The 20,048-nt window shown below is 41.4% G+C and overlaps 1 protein-coding gene across 8 annotated transcripts in view; it reads right to left on the bottom strand.

Annotated features, from left to right (window-relative positions):
- Utrn (utrophin) overlaps nt 1-20,048 on the bottom strand; it is a 506,130-nt gene that overhangs the window by 96,414 nt on the left and 389,668 nt on the right. For all 8 annotated transcript variants that reach the window (XM_075948903.1, XM_075948906.1, XM_075948904.1 and 5 more), the window contains one exon: nt 2,820-3,088. In XM_075948903.1, coding sequence (XP_075805018.1) covers nt 2,820-3,088 — 269 coding nt within the window. The remainder of the gene's footprint in view (nt 1-2,819; nt 3,089-20,048) is intronic.

Below are 20,048 nucleotides of genomic sequence, written 5' to 3'. Positions count from 1 at the left end.
TAATATTACATCCTCCCTTCAAGCCAGGTGGGCTTTTGTTTTGTTTTGTTTTTATCTTAAGGAACAATAAGCTTAATTTTTTACTGTGTAAAGATCTCCTTTTTTTCTTTTTTTCCTGTTACAAGACACAGGTGGAAACATTGAAAGTGGTCTGACAGGCAAAGTCTTCTGGGCTTTGTTTTCACTTTATGGTGAGCTGTTTTATGGCAACGGGGAACCTTTCTATCAAGGAAGTTTATCTTTTGCCTTTTAAGATTTTCCAAATTAAGGGACTTGAAATAAATCGAGTTATAAATGGCTTCAGAACTGCCATGTGTTCCTGTATAAAGGAGTCATTTATCATGTTTTGACTGTGCTTTTCCTATAAGAGAATAAGAGTCTACATGGCCCTCGTTGCTATAAAAACAGAAACATCTGCCACTATCAAAGGTTTTCGTTAGGCTGTTGGCAGGTGTGCGTCTCACAGGCGTCTGGGACTAGAAGGTAGAGGCACAGAAAACGGCATTATTAAAGGTAACTTTAGCAACTGAAGTTATCTCATTATTCCTGGGGATCTTATCTTCCAGCACTGCTTTGACACGTTCACTAATATTTAGGATTTCCTACTGAGTTTTACCTCCCCATGTATTGTCAATACGATATGGGATCTATAGTATACATGCAAAATATCACAGATGTTGAATTTATGTCATTTAGTGAGACTTCAATTTTTAATCCTTTACGTCCTAAGATGTAAAAGTATTTTAATCCAATTTATTTCTTCCCATTAAACTATTAATTGTTTTTTCTTCTTCCCACTTAAGTAGATTAAGAACAAAAGGATATGACTGGAGAGGACAGAGATTCCTTTAATTAAATAAGACTAACAATTACCAAACTGTTGGGTTTTTTTCCCCTTCGGCTATAAATTTTTATTTTTGTCAACAGGAATCATCCCAACTTTAAAAGTAATACTTTCAAATTCAAGTGGGTAAAATCCCACTCAAATCTAGAAGCATTTTGTTATCGTTTTTTGATACTATCTGCATATTGTAAAGCATTAAGACTTTTCAGTGTTTAAAATTAATTAAGCCAGGCGTGGTACCAAAGGTCTGTAAGCCCAGGTATTTGGGAGGTTGAGGCAGGAAGGCTGCAGGATGAAGGCCTATTGGGGCTACTGAGTGAGTTTGAGGCTAGCCCAGACACCCTAGCAAGATCTCGACTCAAAAAAAAAAGTAAAAAAGGACTGCCCACAGCTGAACGGTACTGCATTTGCCCAGAGTCTACAAGGCCTCAAATACAATCCATACTACCTAACATAAATAGGAAAAAATATAAGAAATATTCAGCTTTTGAAAAAGCTGCACTGATAAACTAATGCATATGTTTTTCTTAGACTATTTTAAATTAGCGTGTATCGAGGGGAAAGCATTTTAGGATGATATAGGTTTTGGAGAGGCCTAATTAATTCACTGAGTAGCCAGAAAAAACATCCGTCAAAAATGGCAAACACTAATATTCTTTGTAACATTTGCTTTAAATGTAAACATTTGAAGTTTAAAAGTGTTTAAAATTTAGAGGGTTTAAACTCAAAGGCTTGGTCAAGGTTGTGTTTAGCACCATTAGAATGAAAGAGGTTTCTACAGTGCAAGAGAAGAACATATAAGAAAAAAAATCACAAGCACTTTACCTCTTCCCTAGCTATGTGGGATTGAGCAATATTTTCAGTTTTGTTTTCATGAAATAATACCCACCTTGTTGGGATGGCGTGAGGACTGAAAGAGACATCCACATGAAATGACTAAGAACAGTTCTTGGCAAGCAACAATAAGCCTTCATAAATGCTAGTCATTGCTACTCCTATGTCTGTACATAAGACCGGTATTTACTTATGTCACTGGCTCAAGTATTAAGTTAATTTCCCAGAGCTTGTCTTTCTACTCAGCCACATTCATATAAAGGAAGGATGTTACCCAGTGTCTGTGAACAAAAGATGTGTACCTTTTGCAATAAAAATTCCATGCATGATCGATAGCATTGGACTCATCCCTTTTGAGTTTCTCATGGCTCATCCGCTGGCATGATTCATGACTATACAAACCTTGCTATACTCTCAAGTTGTAAGGTGTGTTTTTTACTGCCTAAATTTCATTACTTTTTCTCCCTGAAGAGGTTGTAGAATACGAACAACCTAAGTAGATTTACACCATAGAACTAATATCCTTAACCTTGGGTAATTCTGATTACAAAAGAAATTTATAACTAAATTCATTTTTCATTTACTCAGACAATAAGATAGAAATTATAGATGAGAATTCCTGTGAAAGCAGTTTGTTTTTTTATTAAACCTCTAAATCCAACCACCAGTGTCTAGGAGACAGAACCTGGAGGCTGTACCACATGGGTATGATTCTGTTAAATCTAGGCTATGGGAATAATTAAAAAATAAACACTCCATTTCTTTAACAAATGAATAGAAAATAAAGAAAACAAATTGGAGAGCATATTGTGAAACCAAGTGAAGTTTAGAAGTTGGGGGAGGTCTTGTTTGTTTTGTTTTAAATAGGTAAACCTAATCTACACTATTTAGGGATACTCAAGTGGAATTTTAACAATGTTTAAACAAGCTGAATTATTATAAAAGGCACCTTAGTGTTTTCTGGGGAATGGCACATATGGAAAACATCTGCCAAGATTCCTGACTTGGGTGGGGAGCTGAAGTGGTGTCAGCTTTATTAGAATCCCTTATAATGATTTCTGTATGTGGGCCTCATTGTTTGTGCTCTATGCCACAACAAAACATTCCTTAAATAGTCTTTGTCAAAGGCAGTGGTGCTGACCATGGTTTTATCTATGTGATCCTGCAGTGAGTCTATGAGCAGGTCTCCCACGGGCTTCCAGCCATTCCGCACAGCCTCAGCCTCCTTCATGTCTGCGTCCAGGTCATCCATGGCTCCCTGCAGGTCTCGGAGTTTCTCTAATGCCTTTCCCACTTGCTTCTGCCAGTTGCTCGTCACAGCGTTTAGACTCTCCCACTTCTCTTTGACTTCAGAAGACTGCTTGCGCATAGCCTTGGCGATCTTCTGGGCTCTCTCTTCAGGAGTCAACTCTGTGATTACAAAAATAGAAGGCGCAGTTTCAATGTTTAGTCTGTTAGCCATTCATTCTTCATATCCAAGTATGAATCTCACCTTTAAAAGGGTCTCTAAGGGTAAACAGAGGCTGATTTATAAGGGTCAAAGAAGGAAAAAAAATTACTCTTTACCAGTAAGGCATAGTTTAGACACTCTAAACACATCTAAACTGTCAAAAGAGGAAGAAAATGGTTGCTCAGATTAGAAAATGGTTGATGGTTCATGGCGACTTCTGAACTCTAATACTTTGACACTTGGAAGCCTTGAAATATATAGAGATAACTCCAGAAAGGAAACTTTTTTTCCTTTACCATAAATTTACTTATGTAAAAAGTCAAAGACAGTTTTTCACTTCATTCTTCTCAAGAAAAATTAGAAGCATAATTAGCACAGAATAGCTATAAGTTATGGAGAAAAACTCTCAGAATATAAGATTAATATATCGTATTTCTCTAAAGAACAAACTCAAGGCATACGGCATCTGAAAGATCAGAGCTACACGAACAGAGTGTTTATCCACATTTCACCTGGAAGATTGCATAATCACAAAGACCATCCTTGACAGAGTCAAGAGGACGGTGTGAGTTGAAGAAATAAACCAAGCCTTTCCAACAGAAGGGGCAGGCACAAGGCAAGGCTGGTTGGAAGAGTGACAATCCAGGAATGAAAGAAAAAAATACAAAGACCAATGTCAGACCCAACGCCCAGGGCCAGAAACAAATGAGGACAACAGAATCCTGCTGACATTGTAACTTGCAAAGCAGGCCAACCAGGTATGCGGCACAGAATACCTGGGACTAAACCACCCACAAACATGGGGATCCCCTCTTCCCTATCTAGCTGGTTTGAGTGCAACTTCTGGACTACCTTCAGAAACAGAGATAGAAGTCAAAACCACACAATCATGGCAGAAAGCATTTTGATATCAGACAGGTGTGCATACAGATACTCCTGGACTTAAGGTAGGGCTACAGATAAACTCATCCTAAGCCAGAGATAAATATCAGAAATCAAAAGCACATTTATTTGCTCTGACCTCCCAAGTATCACAGCTCAGCCTGTATGGAATATGGATAGAGTCCTGATATGAGCTTAGGGTTGCAAGCTCAATGGACACAAAGTTCCTGTTATAACAAAATGCGAACGGTCTCACAAGGTACAGAATACTAAATCAAATGCTTCGAACAGGATGGCTGCAGGGATGCAGTCACCTGATGTGGGACATCCTTCTGTAAGCTGCTAATATGCGTTGCTTTTATTGGTTGGTGAATAAAGCTGATTGGCCAATAACCAGGCAGAACAGCACCAGGCTGGAAAAGCCAAACAGAATACAGGGAGAAAGAAGGCAAAATCAAGAGAAATGCCAGTAGCCACAGGAGGAGAAAGATGTCAGGGCATCTACGGTAAGTCACAGGCCATGTGGAGATATGCAGATTAATAGAAATGGGATAATTTATACGTAGAGGTAGCCATTAATAAGCCTAAACCATCAGCTAAATGATACTATTAATATATAGCCTCTGAGTGATTATTTTATAAGCAGCTGTGAGACCGGGTGGGAAGCAGAAAAGCCTCCGGCTATAGTCTCCCACCACTGGTCACTCTAAGTGATTTAAGGTGACTCATCAAGGTCTTTATCTGCACTAACATCCCACCTTTTAGTATGAACTACATTTCTACTTTGCCTCAAAATGTTTCCTTGGGAAAATAAAGTTTCTCCAATGTGGTCATACGATAAACTTTGTCCTAAAATGAATCAAAGCGAGCAGGTCTGGTCCTTAACATCCATCCTTATCACAAATCTGCCGGCCTATCTGCCCTCTAAGTGTGATCCAAAAGTCAATCGAAAGGGGACAGATTATGTATGTTTTTCTAATTTTCCAGAAGAGTTTAAATCACTGAAACTTAGACTGTAACCAAATAACCTACAACAAGTCCAGCAACTGCAAACCAGTGCCACATTTGGGCTGGGCTCTCAAATGACTGCTCGGTAAGTAAGCTGAGGGTAAGAAGGGAAGAAAGCATCAAAATGGTGGAGACCCCAAATATACCGGACTAGATGACCCCCACCAACAAAAATATAAGTGAAATTCAAACAGTCAGGGTAGTAAGCCAAGAAGCCTCGAGAGAGAGCCTAATGGTATAACTAACACCTCAGAACTGCTAGATTCTGGGGGCAGAAAACTTTCAGAATGCCATTAAGAAGGCAACCCTCATATAAATCCTTATTCCTTTAAAACACCTGTAAAATGCTAAATATAACACCTATATTTTATTTTTACATAAATATAAAAGTGTTATGTACGAGATGAAAATCTCATTCCCAGCAACCTCAGGAGAGATGGGGTAACTTTTACAAGGGTTACACCTGTGTTCGTTAATAAGTTACTGGGGCTTTTCAAAGAATGTATTTTAAGCATTTGTGTTTCTATGGCTATTATAGAATGAGACAGCGAGGGAGGGAAGGAGGGAGAGGGAGAGAGAGAGAGAGAGAGAGAGAGAGAGAGAGAGAGAGAGAGAGAGAGAGAGAGAGAGAACAAGCTGTTCCAGAAAGGACAGCTTACTCACAATGGTTTCCCTTGGATAAAGTAGAAATTGTTCCTGAGCCAACCATTAGAAAACACATGACAAAGAGGCACTCACAGCTTTATTATCCCAGGGCAGAGGTGTAGGTTGTTCTGTTTGAGCATCCTTTGTTGGTTTGTCATATAATCCCACTCAAGCAGCTCCCCAAAACCATCTGCTTACCACAGAGGCCCTGTGCCTGCTCAGCACTTTTAAGTCAGAACACAAGCATATTGGACTGCAGTAGCCTTAGTAGCTGTTGTAGACCAAGAACAGAATAACAGACACAATGAAAACAAAGCTTTCCACATGTGCAGGGCATGTAAAATAAAGTAACATGTGAAATATCAAGTTAGGACAATTTGAGGAGATAAAACAGTAAAAGAAGAGAGAGAGAGAGAGAGAGAGAGAGAGAGACAGAGAGAGAGAGACAGAGACAGAGAGAGAGACAGAGAGAGAGACAGAGAGAGAGAGAGAGAAAACTTCAAAGTGGTATAAAGGAATTAGAGGAAAATGACTGCATTCATTATAAAAACAAAAGCCTCCCTTCTGAAAATCAATGGATACATGTTCTTCTGTGGTAAATTCTGAAGTTCTGCGTGGAGAAGCATCTGGACCAGTCATAGCCTGGTTTTGTACAAGAAGTCCTGTTGAGAGCAGGTTAAAACTGGACTTTCTAGAAGCTGACGTCAGAGACCCACACTAGAGTGTGCTGACCTAGCCCATCAGGTGGAAATCCCAGGACAGATGCCCACACTGCCCCAGTGAGTCCAGTATCCTTCCAGTAGAGCATGCATAGCTTCATGGAATACACACACTGAAGCTCTGGTCCTGCAGCTGAAGACACATTTCCCCTCTGATGTGTGGATGTGTGGATCCCATGTAGAACATGGCCACTAAATCTAGGCAGTCTGGTAGCTCAGTGATAAGAGGAAATTCTAGTTTGCATTTGAGAAGCGGTACTGGAGGTTGATGCCAGAGAGGGAAACAGTAGGAAAAAGGCAAATACATTTGCCTGCAATTCTCAGGCCAGAAGAACTCTTCCCATGCCCTCTCCTTCCCCTTTGGTGTCTGTGTGCACCTGTGCATATATCTTCACCCTTTCCCTCCTCAGGCCCCTCCTTTCAGGCTGTGAGATTGAACCGCCTAAAGTTTGAAGGTGGAACTATATTCAAAATGTATTATGTATATGTCTTGATTAATTTGATTCTCTATTCTATAGCCTATCACTCATTATGGATATTTTGCATTTTTTATTGTTTTAAATAATAAGGTCTATACTGTGGCAAAGATTTTAGGAAAAAGTAAAAGGTGACACATGACTGTAATCTCTATCTTTGAAGTTTGAGGCCAGCCTGGGCTCCAGAGAGAGGGGGAGAGAAATGATCAGTATTTTCTTTATTTCTTCAAGTGTGGCCATAAATTGTGTGGCTGTTCAATGGGCTCTTTTATACCACAGGAAGGAAGACCGCAGGGAGGAAAGACCACCTAGGCTAGAAGCCAGAACCAGGTTTAGGCACCAGCGCCATGCCCTTCTTGCGCATAGGTGTTGCTTGAGTACCGGGTATGCAACGTGATTTCTTCAGTCCTGTCTTGTCAAGCGTAAACTCCATGGAATCCTTTCCTCTTACACAGGAAAAGACTTTAATCTCAATGTTTATTTTAAAAATGGCAGACATTCTGCTTTTGTGTGCTTATGAAAATATTTATTTTGAGAATGAACATTTCTTTTATAATATAAAGATAGACATTTATTGGAATCATCCTAGTTTTATTATTAAGGAAGATTTCCTAAGGTTATCTTATTTTTTTTCTTTAAAGTACCGACTCAACTTCATTTTTTAATTGATTTTTACTCTGCTCCCCTCCCTGACTCTCCGTTCCCCTTCAACCCTTTCCCAAGGTCCCCATGCTCCGAATTTACTCAGAAGATCTTGTCTTTTTCTACTTTTTCTACTTTCTAGATCCATGTATGTCTCTCTTAGAGTCCTTGTTGTTGTCTAGATTCTCTGGGATTGTGATTTGTAGGCTCGTTTTCTTTGCTTTATGTTTAAAAAACAGTTATGAGTAAGTAATATGATAATTAACTTTCTGGGTCTGAGTTACCTTACACAATAATGATGTTTTCTAGCTCCAACTATTTGCCTGCAAATTTCAATATGTCATTATTTTTTTCTGTTGTGTAATAAGTACTCCATTGTGTAAATGTACCACATTTTCCTTATCCATTCTTTGGTCGAGGGGCATTAAGGTTGTTTCCAGGTTCTGGCTATGACAAACAAAGCTGCTATGAACATAGTTGAGCACATGTCTTTGTGGCATGATTGAGCTTCCTTTGGACATAAAAGTGGTATTGCTGGGTCTTGAGGAAGGTTTTTTTCTAATTTTCTGAGAAATCACCACACTGATATCCAAAGCACTTATACCAGCTTGCACTCCCATAAGTAATGCCAGAGTGCTCCCTTTACCCCACATCCTCTCTAACATAAGTTGTCATCAGTGTTTTTGATCTTGGTCATTCTTATAGGTGTAAGATGGAATCTCAGGGTTGTTTTGATTTGCATTTCTCTGAGGATGTTGAGCATTTCCTTAAGTGTCTTTTAGTCATTTTAGATTCCTCTGTTGAGAGTTCTTTGTTTAGGTCTGTACTCCATTGACTTAACTTCTCTTATTACTACTGATCCTAAACCTTTATGTTATGAATGTTTCTTTCCACTGTGGTTGAGAATTGAGAATTCAGCTAGTGACCAGTCTACCTCAATATATATTTACTGAATTGACTTACAGTGAACACAATTTTTTATATTCCTTAAAAAAAAAAAAACACTGGGAGAAACCCTGTCTCAAACAAACTAACTAACTAATAGTTTAAATTAAAAACAACACTAAATATTTAAAAATGTCCACTTCTTTGGAGTGGTGGTGCATACCTTTACCCCAGCACTCTGGAGGCAGAGGCAGGTGAACCTCTGTGATTTTGAGGCCATCCTGGTCTATAATGCAAGTTCCAGGACAGTCAGTGCTACATAGAGAAACTCTGCCAAAAAAAAAAAAAGGCCACTTCATTTTCTCCCCTCCTTTCCACACCCATATAAAGTTATTTATTCAAACAAAGACCCTAAAAGATCATTTAATGTATGGTCAGCCATTCCATGTATCCAATTTGTCCCGTGTGCCTTTTTACATGTATTTGCAGTATAATACATTTCATTAAAGCATGAAAAGTTAATTAGGAAGGGCAAAGAAAAAGATGTCAAGCAGAATTTTTACAGCTACACAATTTGTTCTTAAAAAATATTACAAGACAGCACGTCAGTTCTAACATGAATCAGATATGTCATGCAAGATGCTGCTCTTATTTGTTGGAAGCTCAATTTCTACTACAAACACACACACACATGCACATGTGTACACACACACACATGCATGCACACATACACAGCTGGCACACAGTATCTTCTCAACAAAGTTTCTAGTTCTAAGTCTAGGAGGCCTGGATGCCTCTAGAGATTTTCTACATCAACCCAGTTGACTAAGCCACTAGAGATCAAGAGTAAAAGATGTACTCACTCTCTTTTGGTGCTTCTGAGACATAATGGGAAGAGGTGTTAGATTAAGGGGATGGAGGATGTAAGAGAAACGTCTCACTCTGGGATCTTACTTGTCTTTCCTACTTGCATGGCTGAGATTCAAGCAACTTCAACCCAACTGATAAAACCAAAGTTGCCTACAGAGATAATGTAGGTTCTACAAAAGATATCTCAAACAAGGATGTTAAAAACCACTAACAAACAATGAACTATGCTTACCATGGACCAGAATGTCTCTAACCTTGAATTTCAATATATTAATGCTAATATCTCCTGCCCAAACCTAATATGTACATAGTAAAACCACTTTGTAATTTTCTTTACAAAAGGAAATTCTTTAAGGAAGAGAAGAAAGTAAACCAGGTAATAAATTTTACTTCAATTTTAAGTTTGGCTTAATTTTTAAACCTTGTTGTGTTGCAAATTACATTACTGACAGATGTCTGTGTGTGTGTGTTAAAGATGCCTGAATATGACTCTTTAGCCTATACTCACATTTTAGATAAATTCTGTCCTCTTCGTACATGTCTTTCTAAATACTTAATAATGTCAGTTGATACACTTTGCCTTACACTCCATCATCCTGAAATTCTTTTCCGTGACACACTTAAGAATCGAACTTGAAGACCCTAAGGAATAGCGGAGAGGGTACCTGAACTGGTACCCTGTAATCAGATTGATGACTACATTAATTGTTATCATAAGACCTTCATCCAGCAACTGATGAAAGCAGATGCACAAATCCATAGCTAATCACTGGGCAGAGCTCCCAAAGTTCAGTTGAAGAGAGGGAGGAGTGATAATATGAGCAAAGGGGTCAAGACCATGATGACCTAAGCTAGTGGGATCTCACTGACTCCATATTGACAGTAGGGGAACCTGCATAGGACCAAATTAGGCCCTCTGAATGTGGGTGACAGTTGTGTGGCTTGGGCAGTCCGTGGGGCGACTGACAGTAAGACCCAGATTCATCCCTAGTGCATGAACTGGCTTTTTGGAGTCCATTCTCTATGGATGGATACCTTGTTCAGCCTAGATACGGGGGGGAGGGTCTCGGTCCTGCCTCAAAGTGATGTCCCAGACTTTGTTGACTTCCCACGGGAAGCCTTACCCTCTCTGATGGGGCATGGGGTGAGGGGGAAGGTGGGGAGCAGAGGAGGGGAAGGAGTGGAAACTTGGATTAGTATATAAAAATGAGAAAACATTGTTTAAAACAATATATTTCTTAACAAAAAGGAAAAAATACAAACTGTAGATAGAAATAGCATATCAAAAACCATGGTAGTTTTCTTGAAATGAGTTATGAGTTCTCTGACTGCACTGGTCTTATAGTCATGGCTGTCTCATGTCCTTCTATGATTATTTATAGGATATCAAGTAATGCCATAATTGTATTATGTGCACCTAAAAGTTGTTATACTTGTTACATGAGTAAACGCCCATATGAAAACAACAACAACAAAAAAGAATCTAGCGTTATCCCTGTAGAGGTACCAAAAGGGCAGTGCTCCTCCGGATGCTGACAGCGGTGGCGGGCTGTATTTGCCTACTGATGCTCACACTTTCGGTATCTGTGTTTTTCTCTCTTTACTGTCCCTCCACTCTCTTCATAAACAAAAGGTGTTTCTGATTCAAATAATGGAGACGATTTTATTCTCATCCCCAAATATCCTGATTAAGTAATTAAAATCAACCTAATTTGTTCCAACAGTGGTTTAAGAAGACCCCGCCAGCATCCCAGTCTGTGAGATGACTGATGACAACAGCTCATTATGAACCAGATCACGGGACTATCAAGTGCTCTCGGCTGATTAATACTTCTAATTACGCTCATCTAGTAAATTAGAAGGACGATAATAAGTAGAGCCTACTGAGACTTGGTCAACCCACTCGCTGCGTAAACCACGTCTTTCAATGGGGACATGCTCAAGGTGGTACGGTAAATCTAGAAGCAAAAAAAAAAAAAGATGCGGAATGAGAGGAAAAGATAGAAATAAATAGAAATAAACATGGCCAAGGAAAGAGAGCTAGTGAGATCTAACTGAATCCATACTGACAGTAGGGGAACCTACATAGGACCAAATTAGGCCCTCTGAATGTGGGTGACAGTTGTGTGGCTTGGGCAGTCTGTGGAGTGACTGGGGTACTATACCACCTTGAGCCTGTCCCCATTGAAAGACGTGGTTTACGCATTGAGTGGGTTGACCAAGTCTCAGTAGCCTCTACTTATTATCGTCCTTCCAAAATCACAAAATGCAAGGAACTAAGTGGGAGGGGCCTGAGAAAAAAACAGGTGCACAGACCACCCTGAGGGCCAGGGGATCTTACTCACTCAGGGCCACTTCTGATTCCTGCAGAGTGAACTCGAGTAAGCAAAGGCAGTACTGAGCTGAGGCTGAGGCAGGTAGACACTAATCACACCAATGCCCAAGGAAGGAACAGGAGGGACAGAAGAACCTAAACAGGTAAGTGAGGTCTGTGCTAGCGACCAGAAAGCCAACTCCTGACTTTCTGTAGCAGGGGACTCCCTGATATCCTTGTGCTGACAACACTTTTATAATGTATTCCTTGTCACACCAGATGGCAACAGGCAGGACACTGGTGCCAGGGGATGGCGCTGAACAGGGAGAAGAGATACTGAGAGCATCAGTGTCCGCAGGACAAGGACCTCCACCATGCTCTCTGGTGGATTCCCAGTACCTCTAGTACCACCAGGCACATGTGAGCATTCCGTAAGTATTGTTAAAGGAATCGAGAGCTCACTTGGTACAGCTTTGACTTAACAACCAAAAGAAAAGGATATTCTCGTAGTCTACTCTCTTTCTCTTCTTTAAAAACTAAACAAAACAACAGATAGGGGCTGGGGAGATGGTTGGGGCATTAATGCTTGCCACGAAACCATGAAAACCTGAGCTTGAATCTTCACCACCCACACAAAAAGTTGAGTGTAGCTGTATTATGTAATCCCAGAGCTGGGGAGGTGGGGACTGGAACATCCATCCCCAGCTCAGTAGCCAGAGAGTCGATCCAAGAGTTAACTCCAGGTTCAGTGGTCAGACTTTCTCAAAAACTAAGCTGAAGGAGCCATTGAGAAAAACACCTAATGCTGTCCTCTGCCCTCTACAGTCATGGGCATACTCACACTCACGCCTACCCACAATCTCTCTCTCTTTCTCTCTGTCTCTCTCTCCTCTCTGTGTCTCTCTTACACGCACACACCATGCATGCATGTGCATAAGCACACGTACGCATGCACACACACACACACACACACACACACACACACACACACACAATCCAAGGCCAGGAACCACATCTTTACAATATTTCTTGCCACGTTACTGTCAATATCTCCCCACACCTGGAGCTGTTTCCCAGCCACACACAGCTGGTAGTGATCGGTAAATCAAATTTCAGGAGCTTTCTACCAAAGCTTAGGCATTCTTATGAAAGAAGTTAAGGATGCTTTTAGTTTATGCCCTGCTAACATAAGCAGCGAGTTTAACCGAAGAGGGACATTTATGCCTTTGTTGGCATTGCATCTTCTAAAACACAGCAACACCTTGGAAGTTTCCAGCTCTCAACTGAGAAACAACAATAACAAAAGTATCACACCATACTCAAGGGCTATAGCGCTTTCCTGCCCTTTCCACTAAAACCAGAAAATAACATCCCAGATGTAGATCCCCATAAAATACATCCCTGTAAACGGATCCTATATTATTTTATGAGGCAAATGTGTTTTATTGATGGTCACAACACTGACTGGGGAAAGTAGCAGATGGCAAGCAATTCATTAAAAACGTTGCTGTTTGTCACACTAACTTCTGTTCTCACGTCTAGAACGCTGCATTGCTTAGTTAAATGGATTTTATGAAAATATTACCTCAATTCTCAAATGGAAGTTCATTGCAATGATATTCGTGATCATGAAAAAAATATTTTGCTTTTTAAAAAAATTTTCTTCCCAATCCAGGGGCCTCCTCAGTTCAAGGCTGCTCCACCACATCCATATAGATATTACAGAACGTTAATTTTGTGAGGAGCTGGCTATTGCTCTGCAGTCTGGAACACTGGAGCAGAAAGTAACATATTTTTCTGTGCCCTTTGATGCATTACAATTTTACCCATCTAATTTGGACTTGGGAAGCTAATTAAGTTATTGCTGCGCTCCACAGGCCTGAAAGCAATTACTTATATTTCAACTTTTTATGTGAAAATTACAAAGACAAATTCTAATACTGCCCAAACACCTTCTCCCACAGTAACAGGGAATCAGTGAACTGGTGTGTGACTCTATTAAGCAGTGTGTTATTTCAGCACAGGAGATGTAACTGTGGGTACAAAGAAGCAGCTATATGCACTTAATTTTGCTCTAAGTTTCCTAAAGGAAAAAGAAGCCTTATTTCTACTGGATATATGAAAATACTAAGGAGTAAAGAAAGAGATAAAAACTCCAGAGGTAGAAAGCACCAAGTTCCATTACACAAATCTTGGCTCATAACTGACACAGACTTGTGAACTGCCCATCCTCAACTTCCCTATCTGTGAAATGGGTAGTAGAAAACACTGCTAGTGCAGACAGTTGTCAGAAGAACTAAAAGCACGGTGCCTTCTTAGGACAGATCCTGGCCCAGTGTTGACACCCGAGAAGTACTGGCTCGGTGTGAGGGTCTATGCAGCGTCTCTCAGCTGCCCATGCTGTATGGGCGCTACTCCACTGTCCGCAGCATCCTTGTAATGGGAGCCTGCCAACTCTGGAAAACCTCAGTCCTGTGAGTCAACCCGAATCAGGAGAGTACTTTCCTCGAGGCTCCAGATCTAAAGAGAGGCAGGCCATCCCTCCCTTGAGAGAGCAAAGCTAAGAAAATAAAAACTTGTGGAGAGGCAGGAAGGAATCCAGCAGGGACAGGCTCTTGGGTGGCATTCCAGCAGCTACTGCCAGCTGTGCCCCTGCCCTACTCCCTCCCAGTTATGGGGCCAGTTTGGTCCAGGAGAGAGGAAGCATAGACGCCTGTTAGAAGCAGGAGGGTCTATCATTTACCATGAAGGGATATAAACTGATAAATCTGTTATTAGGAAAACAAATAAAAAAAGGCCTCGAGGAGGAAAGTCCACCTGCTAGTTTTAATAGCATAATTATTTCTGTTAGGTAACGTGTAATTTGGCCTCATTTTATTAGTTATGAGAAAATAATGGAACCCTAAGTTCCTTGGAGAAGTCATACAAAAGGACCTTCTATTAAACTATATAATTTCACATCATCGTTCATTCAATGATCGTAAAATTTTACCAGCACAAGTTTATCATGGCTGGTATAAAATGGACTGGCATAGAGTTAACATGTGATTTCACTTTTGAAATCTGTCTACAGTTTGCCAAAGGACAAGCACCCTCCAGCACGTCCCAGCAAGCCCAGCGGGGTGCTCCATTGTCACATCTGTTTGTCTTAGGGTTTCTACTGCTGTGATAAAACACTGTGCCCATAAGGCTCCATTTCAGCTTACAACAGTAAGGTCACACTTCACTGCTGAGGGAAGTCAGGGTCCAGAGCTCAAACAGGGTCGAGACCTGGAAGCAAGAGCTGATACAAGGACCATGGAGGAACGCTGCTTCCTTGCTTGAGCCTCATGGTTTGTTCAACCCACTTTCTTAGAGCTCCCAAGTCCACCAGCCCAAGGTTGGTACCATCCACAGTGAACTGGGCCTTCCCATTTTTAATCACCATATCATAATATCATATCATAATATGTTTGAGTCCCCACAAGAGAGAAACACTGCTGCTATTTGGCATCCTGAAACTTAATGAAACATTTAGTATTTCAAAGAATACAGCATACTCTGAGATAAAACAAATACCTGCTAATGCACATAACCAGCCATCAAGAACCAAGGAGGAATCACTGATCTGAAAAGATGATTATTAACCACTGACCTCAGGGCCAGTGACATACAACTAATTACATGTATAGCATTAACACACACACAACATACAACTATAACAGGTAAACACATTACATTAAGAACTGTATTTTTCTATGCCTACTTGAGAAATATCATTTAAATGAGGCAAAGTTGACGAGCCTACGATAAAACAAAAGTGATTCTCGGAAGAGCATAAATTGGTAGCCACAGTTACAGGAAGGCTTTAACTGGAATTATTTTCAAAGCTGATTTGTGGGGAAATTAATGAACAAAATAACATACTATTTCATAATATATTAGCAATTATTATTACTGACGGTGCTGAACAGTCGGGGAAATGCCATGTTCTTCTCTGGCTATCTCTAGAGAATGGAGCAGAGGGATGGGGGCGGGAAGGGACGACCCTGCCTGTGGCTGAGGGTCCCAAGTGCACAGATCCTTGACCCATCATGGGGAATTCAGATGCAGGTCTGAGCACTGCAAGGGGAACTTGGCAGCACAAAGAAGAACCAAGAAAAATGTGTGCAAGGCTAAGAGGTTCTTGACACTGAGAGTCAAGAAGGAGCACGGAGGTCAGTGGCCAGCGGGCTCCGCATGGGCAGAGATGGAGGAGATGAAATTACAGTGATGGGAAAAGAGCCAGTGAAAACCCAGGGGTGAAAAAAGGCCAATAAGCTCAAGCTTAATGCTGGTCCTGCATCTTCCCTTCATTACGTCAATGACCTTGGTCAGCAATGCTAGATGCTCTTGGCCCTTGTATATGTTTTTAATGAAAAATGGGACCATATAACCTGTCTAACAAATTCAAACAATTCAAAGAATGAATACAAAAAGTTTAAAAAGTGCAAAAAATACAAATGATAAGAAATTTATACTCCATTTTAAAGTGGGTGATAATAATCAACTAAAAGCAATTTGCATTAAAAGGAAAAAATATGCTGATATGATTCATTAAATGACATTAATACCACATTGTTCAAACAAGAGGATGAACATAAAGCTTTCTAAATTTCCCACAATTATTAATGTAACATAATTCCATTAAAAATCATTTGCTTGAACCATTTCTAAACAGAATAGCTTGCCCTGGTAGCTGAGTTTTCCAGAGAATTACATGGTACCCATTGAACTCAATTTTTTTATGGTTCTCAATTTTGGAGGGAAATTTATTAAAATACAATAAGATTTCTTTTACCTTCTTCCAATGGATTCCTAGTCTGCCTTCAAGTATAAATTGCAATTCATAGCTTCAGGTTTCCTTGACTATAAAAGCTTGATTGATGCCTCTGGCTCAGTTTATTTTACAGGTCTTACCTAGGATCTACACTGCTGCCTTCTCCTGGTGGTCAGATGGGTGTGGTCATTCCAATCAACCTTGCCCCCTGCCTTGCCACTTCTACTTTAGTCCTTGTTCACAATTCACAGGACGTGGAGCTCAAGCATGTACAACATGTCTAAGGTGTGAGCCTGGGACTGGAAAGAAGTGCCGGAGAGCTTCCCACACACCGAGTGGGATCAGGATGGGCCCTGATTGCAGCTTCTGTAGATGCACAAGCCACTTGCACATTTCGATCCCCAATAAACAGGAAGTCACCGAGGCAACAGGAAGGGCTATACTTCTGACCCAACATTGGTAGCGAGGTTAGACTAACCACAGGATGCCAGGGGATCACGAAAGAAATCAGCAGCAATGTATTTAGGGCATCACTAGGAATAGGCTGAGACTGCTTTAGGGTTTGGTAGAACAAGGTCCTGTGCCAGTATATCAGGAAAGAGCTAGGAAACAGAGTAGAGGGATGATGGGTAGAAAGACCAAGCTTAGCAGTTAAGATAAGGCAGGCCAGTGGCAAAAAGCTACGTCTGGTGTCTGGTGGACATCAAGCATGGAAGAGAGTGAGGCATGAGACAGGGTCAGGTCAGACAGAAAAGCTGAGGCCAAGTCTCTACTCATCCTTCCATAGTAGGAGAAGAGAAGCCCTGATCCCATTCTAAACAAAGGCTAACTCGGGGCTCTAGGCAGGTCATCCGGCTGCTGCAGAGAGAGAGGTGGCTCAGTAAGAAAAAAATGTGTGCCGTAAAAGCGTGATGACCTGAGCACAATCCCCAGAAGTCAGATTGAAAGAGCCAGGTGTGAGTAGTATTCCTTTATGATGTGTGAATAAATGTCACCAGGAGTGGTCTGATGAAGAAGCTGACTGGCCTATAGCTAGATAGAATTCGATTGGGCAGAAGAGCCAGGCTAAGTGGTTGCTGGGAAGAAGGGTGAACTCTCGATGTGGCAGAGGGTGGATAACAGGTTAACCTAAGTTGTAAGAGCTCATTTGAAACAAGTCTAAGCTATAAGCCAAGCATTTATAACTAATAATAAGCCTCTGTGCAAATTATTTGGGAGCAGGCTACTGGGACAACAAACTCCACTACACATGTGTGATGTCACATGCCTGTAATCCCAGTGACAGGGAGGCAGAGACCTATGAATACCTGGGGCTTTCTCTCCAGACAGCACAGGTGAATCTAGAGCTACAGGTAAGAGAGAGAGACCCCATCTCAAAAAGAGGTAAAGGGCAACTAAAGAAGATACCCGAGGTTAACCTCTGACCTCTGCACACACATGCACGCACACACACCCCCACACAGAGTAATGCAGGGGGGTATTGCTTTTCAAACATTCAAAAATGCACTGAGCGATTATTAATAGAATTGAGAAAATGAGGGGAATGGGGCTTGCAGGAGAAAAAGACATCTGAGAGAAAAATGATGGAGAAAAGTATTTTCCCGAATTAAGAAGAGATGGATCTATCTTTGTACCCCAGGGCACAATACACAGAGCATATTCAAAAACGGCTTATTAACTGGAACTGAAAAACCATAATACGGCTTCAGCTAATGCGCCCAACGCTGAGTACTTTAGTATCGCATGGGATGGCTAATGCTCAAATAGCCCCTGCCTCCGAAGCAGCTGTGAGTAAGTCACAGTAAACAACAAAAGTCTAAAAGCTATTAGGGATAATTTTCCTCCATCTCCTTTTAACAGCGGGGAAAATCAGCTCCCATTACAGAACATAATATGAAGGGAAAAGAGAGGTGGGAACTGGTTGCTCACCATCCCAAACCAAACCGGACCGAAGTGGAAAAACTCATGAAGTTAAACTGGTATGGAACCTCTTTCTCTTGGTAGCCACCAGATGTGGTGTTTGAAAACTGGGCCTGAGCAATATGTGAGCCTAACAGCAAGGGAAGACGCGCCAGGAGTTTCTTCTAAACTTTTAAAGGGCTGACTTCCGAGGAGTGCCAACAGCAGTGTGCAGCTTTCAAGATGGGAAGTTGTTCATACGGGCTACCAAAGCATCTCACTGTCAACATCCTCCCTCACTTTTCTGCCACGTCCTGGGGAGGCAAGGAGTCAGGAAAAGCAGCCCAGCGCGAGGCTTTCAGTATCATGAGGCCATGCGAACTTCCTTTCTCCAGGTTTAAATACACAAAACTGTAATATCTTTTTCCCCACTGTAGGAAGTAACAAATTCTGTCCAGTTTTCCAGGTCCCCCAATATTCGAGTCAACACACACACACACACACACACACACACACACACACACACACACTTTTTAAAGTACTCAGTAATAGAAAAAGTCCCATCTTCACGGAGCTTATACTCCTCCGGGTAGGAGGGAAGGCCTGAAAGCGCATGTGGCAAACAGAGCAAACACAGAACACGTTGGGCAGCAAACACTAGGGAATATAGAAAACGGTAAAGAGGAGAGACTTTGTAGCAGAGGATACTAGGGAAGGACTAACTAAGGACAAGACTTGTGGATAAAGACTCAAGTAGAAGAGGAAAGGGAGAGGGAGGAAGAGGGAGAAGTAGGGAGGGGCAGGTGGGAGATGAGGGGCCTAGGGGGCAGGTAGTGGTGGCAGCACCAAGCACCAAGCACAGCGATCTAGACTAGATGAGGGGCAGGAATGGTCCAGGAAAAGGAAAGAGACACACAAAAATTTAAGAGAGTGGAGCAACTCTGGCTACTCAAGAAACAGCAACACAGTCAGTAGAGTGGAATAAGGGCCAGAATGGGAGCAACAGGCAAACCAGGCTGGAGGTGACAACAGAACCAGCCAGCAGTGAGCCAACCTAAGGAGTTCAGCTAAGCAGCGAAGTCACGTGACTCACATTTTCAGTAGCTTTGCCAGGCAGCTGGGAAGGAAATGTGTTAAAAGGAGGACAGGGGAGGGAGCTAAGCCTAAAGGATAGTTGTTAATCCAAGCGAGAGGTGGTGGAGCTGGAGTAAGATGCAGTGGTAAGGGAGTCCTGGTGTAGCTTCAATGTAGCGAGGATGGGACTTGCTGACCAAATGGATTTGGGTGATGGAAAACAAAGAAGTCCACGAAGATTAAGAGAGCTCTGGGCTAAACAACCCGGAGGACAGAACTGCTAAGGCAAGGTGCAAAAATTGTAGGGGAAGTAGAGGCAGGCAGCAGGAGGCTGAAACTCCATAAACACTGGTCATTTGTTTTAAGTAGTTGGTGTCTGGTTTCATTTCATCTGGAAAAAAAAAAATCAATAATCCACCACCCATCCCTGCACTCAGCGGTAATCAGTTCTGCTTTGGGGACTCAAGATTTGAAGAAAAGCAAGTTCTGAGGAGATGAATTCTTGCAAGGAATTCTCTATAATTCGGTTCCTTTTCTTTGCTTTAAATTTGGTAGTAAATGACTACGAACTGTTCATCTCACAAACATATTCCTGGAGGAGACTGTAGATAAAGGCAGAATAACAAACACAGCTTTATCTCACACCTTATATAGCGTCCTTTATGAACTTAACCCAGTGCTCATGCATAAAGGCACTGCATAAGATAA

This window comes from Microtus pennsylvanicus, chromosome 1, assembly GCF_037038515.1.
Source record: "Microtus pennsylvanicus isolate mMicPen1 chromosome 1, mMicPen1.hap1, whole genome shotgun sequence".
In the NCBI taxonomy this organism is placed as follows: domain Eukaryota; kingdom Metazoa; phylum Chordata; class Mammalia; order Rodentia; family Cricetidae; genus Microtus; species Microtus pennsylvanicus.
This window is presented reverse-complemented; position numbering and strand designations above follow the sequence as displayed.